This window comes from Notamacropus eugenii, chromosome 4, assembly GCF_028372415.1.
Source record: "Notamacropus eugenii isolate mMacEug1 chromosome 4, mMacEug1.pri_v2, whole genome shotgun sequence".
NCBI lineage: Eukaryota > Metazoa > Chordata > Mammalia > Diprotodontia > Macropodidae > Notamacropus > Notamacropus eugenii.
The window spans coordinates 424969479-424982019 of NC_092875.1; the positions used below are offsets into that span (position 1 = coordinate 424969479).

Genomic DNA, 12541 nt, shown 5'->3' on the forward strand with positions numbered 1-12541 from the left:
TAAGAGTATAAAACAAAACAAGTAATCCTACATTTTCAGGTTAATTATCTAGTGATTCCTATTCTCTCCTTCCTCCAAAAATAACACACGTGCTTCTGAGCCTGAGCTGCTGTGTCTGTGTATCTCTACCCCCACCTCCGCTAGAACATAAGCTTCTGGAAAGAAGGGGGTTATGTTGCTTTGCACCCCCATGGCCATATAGTGTGATTGTTGCATTAATTCATGCAAGTTACCCTGCTAGGTGTAAGGACACAAATACCAAGGAAAAAAATCTTTTGTTTTCCTAACACTGGTAGATGATGAGAGCCTTTCTGAAATTTTGCATAAGATAAATTAGTGGACAAATAGTTTTTAGATGTTACGTAAGTGGGGGAAAGAAACCATATTAAGTGGTGCAGCTTGAAGTACTTTAGGTTTCAATCTCAGTTACCTCTTGGCAACAAGAGAACAATCACTAGCTCAGAAAAGGGGAATTTGATGTTATATAAAAGTTGAAGTTAATGTTTGTTCGGAGTCTGTTCTTGACCAGTTTACCTCACATCCCTATCTCTGAGCTGGGCGGTCACACGATAAGAGAAGGGGCAATGTTCATTAGGGAAGAGCAAAAGGAAAGGGATTTTTTGCACATGTAGGAGCACATGTAACAGCCTTAGCACTACTCTCATGGACAACGTGTGTGTGTATGTATGCGAGAGAGAGAGAACTTAATGAACTGAACTTCCTGTTTCAAAAAGAAATGACATCTTAAAAGTAACAAAAAATACTATCAACTATCCAATTCAGCCAACCTGACAAAACAGCATACCTTAAAACTGAACTCATCCCACACACTTACAACACCACGTCCCACTTAGGAAAGGATGGTGAAACGAGGGCGTCAGCAGCACTATCAGTAGTCAATGCCACGTTACAGAAAGCATTCCCCGTCCTTTCTTCTCCTAACTCATTCCCCCTCGCCATGGGGCAGTCAACCCATTGCTATATTTAGATGAAATGAGGACAGGGCAAACAAGTTCCTCAATGTCAATGAAATCCAGATTCACAGATAAGGGTGACTGTTTGCCAGATGTCCTCTGTGTGTTTGGGAAATACCTGCCTTCTCAATGCAGACTGATATGCCTAGGAATTCATTATCTCCAGTACCTATTTGTTTGAAGGTACATGCCCTGTACAAAGTCTCAAAAAAGAAAACATTTGTTTTGGAATTTCAACAAACCATCTCTCATTACCCAAAGATTAAACCAAGATAACTAGAAAAGGCAGAGATAAAAGTTCCTTTTATGTTTTGGGCACTAATGATTAAAAAAAGGGTACTGCAGAAAATTGTTGGTGAGTTTTTCAGTTATTTCGGACTCTTTGTGACCCCATTTGGGTGGCAAAGGTGGAATTCAAACCCAGATCTTCTCACTGGTTGGGCTCAGGTGCCACACACACCTGCAAGGATTACCCCTGCGACCATGAGTAGGGGTTGCAACAGCTGTCCTGCCCAGAAGTTAAATGGCCTGCCCAAGGGCACAAAAGTAGTAAGTGGCAGAGGTCTAATCTGAACACAGGCCTTCCAAACTCCCATGTTCTGTCTTACCTCCTTTCTAGTCTCCTATGAAATCTGCTGTTCGAATGAAAGTAACAACTTAGGAAAAGCTACCTTAGCCCATCTGACCTTGCAGCCTGTGGATGTACTTGTGATTTTTCCTGAGACGTTTTCAAAGTTTGACAGACAAGCTCTGCCTGGTCCTAGGCTTCACCTGCTTTTGGTCAGTGTCACCCATTCAGGTTTGATACTTTGGCTGTTTAAAAAAATTTTTTTTTTACTTTTTTGTGCGAAGCAAGCAAGGTTAGGTGACTTGCCCAGGATCACACAGCTAGTTAAGTGTGTGTGCGTTTGTCCTTTGTTGCCGAAGAAGACCATACCATCGGAGAAATAATGACACGACTTGCACTTGACTTTGTTTTGAGTGAGAGAGGGCTGTGCAGGTCACCAGCCTCACTTCTCCAGAGCCATCTGAATCCAGAGACCAGGTATTCATCAGGATGACTGGAGATGACCCAGGATGAGGCAGTTGGGGTTAAGTGACTTGCTCAAGGTCACACAGCTAGTGAGTGTCAAGTGTCTGAGGTGAGATTTGAACTCAGGTCTTCCTGACTCCTGCATTGGTGCTGTATCCACTGCACCACCTAGCTACCCCGAAGTTAAGTGTAGTCAAGGGTCTGAGACCAGATTTGGACTCAGGTCCTCCCCACTCCAGAGCTGATGTTCTATTTGATACCTTTGCTGTTAATAACGATGGCTGGTGACACTTATTAATCAAATGATCAAAAAAGTTTCATAAGGAGCACTCACAGTAAGGCTGCCGGCATTATTTCATAGCATCGGCTGAGTGACAGGTGTTGGAGGTAGGTGAGCTGATGAAATTCCTGGAAACAGTCAGTCTTCAGCAGGACGCTGTCACTAAAAGAGGGGAAAAGAGATGGCATCCAAAATAATTCTCTCCACCATCCAAGAAAAGCTTCTGATAGTCACTTTTGCCCTCAAGTCACCCTTCTCCCTTTTCCCAAGGTAACTACATCTTTCTATGGCAAACTCCCACAAATCCATACCTTAAGTCTAAGTGGACCAGATTGGGGCACCTTCCCACTAATGTTGTCACATCTAGGAAGGAAAAAAATGTACAAGCAAACAAATCGACATCAGCTGTCTTGGGATTCAAAAGGAACACTTCCTTTCTCAGGAAAAAAACCCAACAACAGAGACAATAACAACAAAAACCTCAGCATGTGCAGGACAAATTTATTCAAAATATGTGTTAAAAAAAAAAAAGTCATATCTTCTGTTTTGAGCTAAGGCAGCCCATTCCCTTTTTCTACCCTCCATAAAATTACTCTCATTTAGAAATTTAGTTATTAAGAACGGAGGAACACTAACATTTTATGTCACCCAAATTTCCCCAATGCCTGTGTAGCAACCATTCTCCCAAAGCATCAAATGGAAAGTTAGAGCTTAGAATACAGTGTAAAAGCAGCAAGCAGCTTTGACCTGCAAAACTGCGTAATGCTCTGGAACCGGATGAAAATGCAATCGGAAAATGTTTAACAAGATAAATATACAACACAAAAAATGTTAACTTGTGGTTTTCTGAGTCAATACATATGCTACTTCTATTTGAGTTTGACAATGTTGATGTAATCAATGACCTACCTAATGTCACATAGCTGATGAAAGGCAAAGCCAGCTGCTAAAACCCTGGACTCTTGACTCCTAGCTCCATGTGTCTTTAGTCTCACATCATGATACAACAGCAGCCCAGAAAGTTTGGTGTAAGGTTTGTCTATTTACATTACCTTTCTTTAGGGCAAAACAAACACCTTACACAACACAAAATTTGAAGCATTGATGTTACTTAAGAGCTACTGTTACCAGATCCTTTGTGTCTCAGCTTTCCTTGGGTGATCCATAAAATGCCCTCTTCCACCAACTCAGACCACAGGGGCCTGCCTGGGCCTCCCTCTTTCCTCTTCTATGGCTGCCAGACATTTGGGACCACTATCACCAATTATTCCTGCTGAAATTATGTATGTCCATGCATGTTCCAGGTTAACATCTAAGAAGACCTGGCTGGGAGACCCTTTTCTGCCTAGTGTTTCTTAAACAATCCAGAGGGTTTCTAACTGGACTTTTTAATATTTTGCCCAGAACATTTACTGTCATCAATTAACTTTGTTATCTCCTAAAGAAGTGATGAATGAGAGGCCCTGATATAGGGCATTTTGCCCCCTTTTTATAAGGTGATGCTAATGTATCATGATTTCTTTGCCGACGTGTGAGGGCATGGAAGAAATGGGACACAAAGGGGAAGATGGCAGAACAGACAGGATGGGAATAATAGAAGAAACTTTGGGCAAGGGAGAAAAATCCTCTAAGCAGATGAAGCAAATTTTCCTATATCTCAATATATATTGGTGGAGCCTCGCAAAGTGCTGATGGCCTCTGGATATGACTGTATAGTGTTAATATGGTGTTAATACCAATGTGTGTTTCAGTAAAAGATGCTCTGGCTAGGGGTGGGGATATTGGAGGAGAGAAGGGAAGGTCCCTTCCCAGTTACCTGATCTCTGCAGATTCTGTCGGTACCCACTGAGATTCAATTGCGTCACACTTTCTGTAACAGAGCTCACGGCAACTTGGATGTGTTCTGCTGTGAAATCGGAGCACCAGGAGAGGTTCAGCTCATCTAAGCTGCATAAAAAACAGAAATCATAGTTGGGTCCGAGACAATGACTGAGAACAGGTTTCACCGGAAAATACTGTTTAGATGGGGAGCCAGTGCCCAAATCAGGCCAAGTCACCTGACCCTCAGGGCAACAACTGAAATGTTGTTGTTCAGTCATGTCCAACTCTTTGGGACCCCATTTGGGCTTTTCTTGGCAAAGATACTAGTGTTTTGCCATTTCCTTCTCTAGCTCATTTTACTGATGAAAAAACTGAAGCAAACAGGGTTGAGCGACTTGCCCAGGTTCACACAACTGTGTAAAAAGTAAAAAAGATTTTTAAAAAAGTGAATTCTGCAACAACTATAATAACCTAAATGAAAATGGCACTGAGAAGAAGCCAAACTGATTAATTTTAAGACCATTTTTAGTTGTAGAGAAGAGTATGAATACAAAGCCCTCCCTCCTCCCAGTGGACAAGTCAAGAACCACAGATGCAGACTGCCACATTCACTGTTAGATGGACATCATTGTGTCAGTTTTATAACTGATTTTTGTGAGGGGGGAAAGAGTCACAAATGAGGGTTCAGTTATAAGGTGGGGGAGCAGAATGAGAAAGGAATGGGATATAAAAACAGAAGGCATCAATAAAACATGTTTTTTTAATATGTAAAAAAGTAAACACTGTTTGAAGGAAAAGGACAAGGCATTTGCCATTTAAGTTCCCATTTCAAACCTAAGAAAGTATAATAGGATGCTGTAACTGTAATTCTTATGTATAGAAACAACATCGCCACAAAAAATTACTTATGGAAGCCTGCAGGATATACAGTATCACCAGAGAACATAGGTTTTCCTGGCACTGCTTCTTAAACCCAGCACCTGAGATCTGGGATGTACTTAGTTTGATGAATTACCTCACTGCCACATAATCCATTTTAAATAGGTTTAGGAGGGTGTATTTTCTATCCTGAAATCCTACGAAGACTCTAAGAGGCACATTAGAAATACAATATATTTGTGATTATATAAGCTATAACCCTCCCTCTGTCCCATCCTCTTCTTGGTAACAGCTATCAAATGTCACTGAGATCTGGTAAACATTGGAAAAGAGTAGACTAAAAAAAAGATCTGAACCACCACCAAAAATTAAGGTTTACTTTGATGGTATCTCCCACATGTGGCAAAGTCAATCGATTTATTATTGTGGAAAAATGACAATGTGAAATACTGAGTTCTACATTTCAAATTCACCATCTTTTTCAATCACATGGGCTTGAAACACCCTAACAAACAAGCTTGCTTTCCTTCTTTTTCTTCTTTAAATGGATGAACAAAGTGATGTGACCAGTATAAGTGAGCCTGACAGCTTTCCTACAAATCAATTCCTACCAAGTACAGCCGCTCAGCAGAGTCCCCAACGCAGAGGCCGAGAATCCAGAACACCCAGAGAGGTTTAATCGCACCAAGTCTGAATTCTGAGCCAGATTTCTGAAAGAAAAGTCAGAAATACACAGATAGGTACATTTAGTATTTATCAAACGTGCGTGTGTGCGTGCGTGCGTGTGTGTGTGTGTTATGGTTAGGAAGGAGGGTAGGCAACCTAAAAATATGGAACCCTAAAAATATACACACACCTCAAAGGGAAGAACAATCAGTTTGGGAAAAGAAAATCTGACATGCCTAAAATAACAACAGAAAAGTTCTAAGGTAGCCTGAGTTGGCAGGCTTACAGGAGGAAGAAACTGAAAGACGGAGGATCAGCTGGGTGAGGTTTCACCAAAAAAACCAATTGTAATCTGGGCCCTGAGAGAAAGGAAGGGTTTAGATTAAGAGGGGAAAAGGAAGGGATGAGAGAACATTAAAGGAGGGGAAAGGCTTAAAAGAGAAAATGAGTAGAAACACAACAGGATGTTAAGATCAGAAGGCAGAGAAGCTCAGGGCTCCAAACTCAAATCAACAGCCAGAAAGCCACACAAAATCAAGATTGTGTACAGGACTGGTCTGAATGGAATAAATTCTGCTTTTTTTAAGCTTCTAGGTGCTGGAGACAGCAACTTAGGGACACATCAGTAAGGGTGCAAGGGCAACTGAGAATTCCTATGGTTTCCAGAGATTTTCCAAGAGTATTGCCAATGCTGGGGATGCCCAGTTATCGCTCCTGAAGCAATCTGTGTTCCTTCACAACTGTCTAAGAGGCAGGCATAAAAAGCGCACTTAAAGCCAGATTCTCTGCTCTGTGACTACCCCCTTGCCATATCCTGTAGCAGGCGTTTCTCAGTTAGAGGTGGTAACCACGACCCACCTGACGATGGCATCTGAAAGTCTCAGTCCTTCCAAGCTCAGGTTCTGTAGTTTGCAGCAGCGAGACACAATGCTCTGCAGGGCAGCCTCATCTATTAAGCAGTTCGACAGGTCCATGTGCTGCACCCGAAGTGGTCTGTGTGTAAACAAGGCCATCCCTTACTTATACAATAACAAAAGGTTCCATTACTATCATACTTTGTGGCTATTTATTATTTTGGCACAGGTGATCTTACTTGATCCTCACAAGAGCATCAAAAGGGAGACAAGTGTAAGGATTACCTGTGTCACCATTTTACGGAGAGGAAACTAAGGTTTAGAAAGGTTATGTGCTTTCCCCCCACGTAAAGATCTGGAGATTGACACAGCCAGGTCTCGTGATTCTGAGTCCCATATTCTTCTCACTATTGCGTAAACTTGAAATGATTTCTGTTCCTTAAACCACAGTATTTCTGCTTAGATACACTTTGAAATGAATAAATGTATATGGTCAGCTACTGTACATGTGATTTAGGAGTAAGAAAAAAAAAAGCCCTGCTAATCAGAAGCAGTGTGGAGTTCATCGTGCGTGCCCACAGAAACCTCATCATTCTGCAAAATGAAGTCAGCTTTGGGACTCATCCTTCACCAGGCACCTTTACCCTAAGGACTCCTCTGAATGGAGAGTGGAGAACCTCAATTTAAGGAAGAAACTTAGGCACCATCTTTTCATTTTCTACTTGGTTCAACTACTTGCGACTGCATCAAGAACGCTTCCTCCCTCTCCCCAGCACTTCATCAGATTCCTTTTGTACACTGTTTCCCCCCATTAGACTATAAGCTCCTTGAGGGCAGGGAGTGTCTCTCTTTTTTAATGTTTTTGTCCAGAGGTTATTTAATAAATATTCTTGCTTACTTAATGAATGTTTATTGACATACTGGCAGAGCCCTGAAGATGGGAAGACCCATGTCTTTTTTTCAGGTCTATTTCTTCAGACACATATTACTGTGAAACTGAACACTTAACCTCCTCCTGCCTGAAGTCACTCACCAAGACTACAAATCACAGATGAACTGCCAGCTGCAGGGCATTTCTATACCAAGAGTTTCTTATACTGATGACGTGTAGGTCAGGGGAAAAATAAAAAGGATGCTCATTTGGGGCTTAATTTGCTGTTTCCTACTAATATAAGATTAGATAGGGAGCTACAGGGATAGGAGAGGGATCAAGATGTATGACATAAGAGCAGTTGAATTCAGGTTCTCAGATGCTCCTGGGGTCTTACTACTGTACCACCCTGACCCTGGAAAGCATCAGACTAATTCTGAAGCAGACTTTTGCTGACTATAAGGACAAGCCCTCTCCTAAAGCCCTTCCTACGATGCCTTGTCTTGTCATGGAGGGGAGTCCTACTTCTCTCCAGGGCCATGCCTACAACACAAGAATTCAGACGGCTCCTCTAAGGCTCATTTTTATTAGAGACCCAGTAATAGTTATGGGTCCATCATCTGAGATTCAGTATACACTTGGACAGACTCCCCCTCAGCTCAATGGTAGGGGATTTCTTTTGGTTTCAGTATGTCACATAACCAATAGTCTCCCAAAGTTTGAACGGGATATCTACCTTAGCAGAGGGAGTACCTGCAACCAATAAAATCCTGTAGGAAATTAATAATTCCAATTGTTCAGAAGTAGTGAGCATCTCCTCTCAGCTCTGTGCTGCTACATGACAACCACTACCCAGGGATACTGTACAGGCCAGGACTTTGTGTTTCAGGTGAGAGCTGGACTAGATCGGGAAGCCTCAAGGTCACGTGTGGCCTTGTAGGTCCTTAGGTGTAGCCTTTTGACTGAGTCCAGATTTTACGGAATTCTCTTAAGGGGATTTGTTCCGTGAAGTTTGGATTCAGTCAAAGGGCAGCACTTGAGGCCCCCTAGACTAGATATAGCCAAGGTCCCTTCAAAACCTAAGATAAGAGTCTATTACTTCCTTTTTTGGCCACACAATTAGAGTTTTTTCTTTTTTCCCTCTTGCAGGACAATCTTACCTGAGATTTTTAAACAGTGGTTCATCCACATGTGATCTTGGGCAACGAAATGCGACCACACCTACAGAGAGTAACTGCCCAACTACTCCCGGCAGTAAATGTTTCCCTGTTAGGTCTAAGGTCTGCCACAGTGACTCATCAAACCTAGAGGAGAGGCAGAGTTGTTTCAGAAAGTTAAACATAGGAAACCTCATCAACCCTTTTAGCTAAAAAAATGATGAGAGACACCAGGGCCACCCTGGCTCTGATCTGAGGCTTCTCTGCCTGATTTGCAGTGGTCCATTAGCAGAATAGTCTCCAAAAATCTAAAATCTAAACTTCCATAACTAATAACCATTCAAATGTTTGCTAAGGTTGATGAGAATGATGGCTCTCTGGGAGGGCAAGAACACTTGAGATAACTCTGGTGATGTAAGAAACATAAAATATCAATAAAAACTTTTTAAAAAAACTCTTTATAGCAAATTCCAAAGGACTATTCCAATTCTTTAGATTTTTTAAAAAAATGTTTAGCAATTTATCATATTACAATCAAATTTCTTGTATTTGAAATACCTGGGCTAATACATAAGGCTATGAAATCTTTATATGTTATTATAATATTTTTTTTCTAACAGACACTGTCCTACTTTACTGAAAACTATTGAGCTGGTAATAAAGGACCCCTAGATGCTGGGAAGGACCGCTCTTATCTAAGATCTAGCCATTTTGGGTGCTGGGAAGGAGATTTAAGAGCTCTGGGCCTCTAGCCTTTGTAATTCCACTAATCATTGCTGCTGGCCTGTGTCAAGGAAATGAGCTTGCCTGTTTCAAATGGTTTTCCAGTTTTGTTCTAAAAGGCTCAGTTACCACATTTCAGGTCGTTATTAGGAAATAAAATTTCACAACCCAGTGCCTAATACTCATTATTTTTGCCACCTTTCTGATTTCAATCATCTTTTCACAAAATTCAACCTTTCAACCATTAGGTGGCAGGCAGAATTCAGGGGCAACTCTAAGCTGAGTATTCGTATAACTAGTCAACTGGATACTTTACTCACTTGGCGAGTAGAGAAGAAATCCACATGCCAAGTAAGTGATCGTGGGGCTGAGTGGAAGGACACTGAGCTCACAGACCTGCAAGAGTATGTGTAGTGATGGCTGGAAAGAAATGGCCAGGGCTTGGGGCACACACAACCTCAGGAGCAGGACCCTTTCCAGAAGACCTAGCCCGATAATTAGCTTTTATATGGAAGCAGCAGCTCCCACTGTCTTTCAAAGGACAATTGAAAAATAAAATTTTTAGATGACCTTTGAGGCTCTCTGCCAAAGCTGAGGTCCTCAGATCTCTGATTTTTGGGGGCAAACGATCCTGCTAATGAACTAATTCGAATCGGAGAAGCCCCAAATCAGAATGAGTTTGTCTCTAGAATTTCTGTCATCATTTCTGGGTGAAAAACACCAAAATAGCAGGTGGCCACCCAGGCGCTCAGTGTACGAGGCAAGAACACTGTGAATGTTAACAGAGCTGTTAAAGAAAAGGAAAGCTTACATACAACCTGGGATTAAAAACAACAAAACAGGCACAAAGAGATGAGGCTCAGGGCCAGGGGGCTCCCCTCCTTTGGCTGTGACCACTCAGAAAGCATTTATCATTGAGAATCATTGATCACCAGCTCTGAGGATGATCTGGTCTCATTGAATGGCTCTGTCGATTTTTGACAAAGCAATGAAGTCAAAGACAATAAAGTACTCACGAGAGGCGATGCCACCTCTTACAAATCCCAGAGATTCTTACAAGGTCGGGCAGAGATAAATAGGAAAAGATTCCGAGGAGCAATTCATCTGGAAGCATATCCCAAGAAATTCCTTTAATAAAACAAAAACAGACCAGGTTTGTTTCCTCGAAGTTCTGATTTGAGCACACAGGTTAATACAAAACTCTTCTTAAATCTTTCTCTGTGCACTTTTAAAAATGGGACATATGGCATAGTGCAAGGGGCATAAGACTTGGAGTCAGATGAATGCAGTTTGATCTAGGATTTGCCACTTACTACCAGTGTGATCATGAGAAAGTCATTCCTCTTGCTTGGGTCTCAGTTTCCTTATTTGTACAAGGGTGGGGCTAGATTTCATCAATCAACATTTATTAAGGGGCTACTCTGTGTGGAGCATCCAAAGACAAAAAACGGGACAGCCTCTGCCTTCAAGGAATTTATATTTTATTGGAGAAAAGAACAGCATATACTTATATCAGGCTATAGACATATTTACATATATAAATAAATGGATACACACATACAGAATAATTATTAAAATAAATACAAGGCAGTTTCAGAGAAGGGAAGTCACAGCAGCTTAGAGGACTAGGAAAGACTTCTTCTTGAACTTTTTAGCCAAGCTTTGAAGAAACTGAGGAAGCACTTTCAAAGCATTAGGGACAGCCAAAGAACACAGATCAGAGACGGTGTCAGGGAAAGAGGTACACGAAGCAGGCTGGTTCAGTTGAACTGCAGAGTGATATATAACAAGGCCAGAAAGACAGGGCAGGGCCAGATGCCAAGGAGAAGTGTGAAGGACCTTCTATTATTTTATATTCATATAATTTGCATTTATTTTATAATATATATAGTATAAAATTATATTTATGTAAATTATATGTTATATTAATATATGTATACATATTTTTAACAGGATAAGGCTCAGAGTATTGGGAGTTGGCCTTAGGCTGTGACAACTCCATCAGTCAATAAACCAAGAAGCTGCTATGTGCCACACACTGTGCTAAGCACTAGGGATACAAAGAAAGGCAAGACAGTCCCCACTCTGAGGACGCCCAGCGTCTAATGGAGAAGACAACATACAAATAACTATGAACAGACAAGCTATAATACAAGACTCCTTTCCCTCCCCACCCCAACTTCAGATGACTCCAGAGGAGAAAGTGAGGCTGGCGACTTTGCACAGTCCCCCCTCACAAATCCAATTCACTTGCACATCATGGCATCTTTTCCCTGAGGATCATGGTCCTCTTCAAACAAAGGACAAACAGCAACAATAACAAAATAAATTGGGAATACTCAACAGAGGGAAGAGTGAAGGGGATCAGGAAAGGCTTTGTGTAGAAGGTGGGATTTTAGGTGAGACTGGAAAGAAGCCAGGGAATCCAAGAGTTAGGAAAGGAAGAACGTTCCAGACATGGGAGCCAATCGGTGAAAATGCCCAGGGATGGGAGATGGGGGGCGGTGTTTGAGGAACATCCAGGAGGCCAGTGTCACTGAATCAGTCTGTATGAGTGTTTGGGGACTGTAGAAAGGGGAGGGTGCTGGTAATAGAGGTGGGAAGTATAACCAGACTGGAAATGTGGCAGAGGGGAGGAAGCAGGAGTTACGAAGGGCCAGAGGATTTTATAATTGATAAAGCATTAATTATTGATAAGGTACTTATAATTAGCTAAACACATCTAATCAACTTTATACTGTTGTATTTCTCATGGCTCTGCAGAATAACTTCAATCTAAAACAGGAAAAAAACCCACCTAGTCTGCATTTCCTCTTATAACACCTGAAGAGCTTTCTAAAAAAAGCCCCCCCAAAGTTTGTAGTTTATCTTAGAAGCAATAAGGTGCTACTTGAGTTTACTGAGCAGGAGAGTGACAGAGTCAGGCTGACTAAGAAAAAGAACTTTGGCAAATGAGTGGTGGATGGACTAGAAAATCTGAGAAAAGGGGAGCAATTAGGTCACTGCCATAGTTGGGGTGGGAGGGCTCCACAGCTAAGTAAAAGCAGATGGGCACAAGGGATCCTGTAGGTAGAAATCACAAGATTTGGCAAGAGAGAAGATCTTCCCAGGTCGAACTCTGAAGGTCATTTATCTTACAAAAGAAGCGAGCACGTGCTTGACCCAGATTCCACCCCACCCTCTCTCTCATACAGTTTTTCTATTTAGTTTTGAATCTACGTGAACAGTTCTCCACTTACCCCCAACACAGTATCGCCACTCTCTTCTCCTGCGATAGGGGTTT

General features: G+C 41.7%; 1 protein-coding gene across 3 annotated transcripts in view; it reads right to left on the minus strand.

Moving 5' to 3' along the window:
• The window catches only part of SKP2 (S-phase kinase associated protein 2), a 31496-nt gene that overhangs the window by 2283 nt on the left and 16672 nt on the right, over window positions 1–12541 (minus strand). For all 3 annotated transcript variants that reach the window (XM_072605818.1, XM_072605816.1, XM_072605817.1), the window contains 7 exons: window positions 10275–10386; window positions 8539–8682; window positions 6512–6646; window positions 5599–5697; window positions 4104–4234; window positions 2599–2650; window positions 2342–2449 (listed from right to left, as the gene is read on the minus strand). In XM_072605818.1, coding sequence (XP_072461919.1) covers window positions 2342–2449; window positions 2599–2650; window positions 4104–4234; window positions 5599–5697; window positions 6512–6646; window positions 8539–8682; window positions 10275–10386 — 781 coding nt within the window. The remainder of the gene's footprint in view (window positions 1–2341; window positions 2450–2598; window positions 2651–4103; window positions 4235–5598; window positions 5698–6511; window positions 6647–8538; window positions 8683–10274; window positions 10387–12541) is intronic.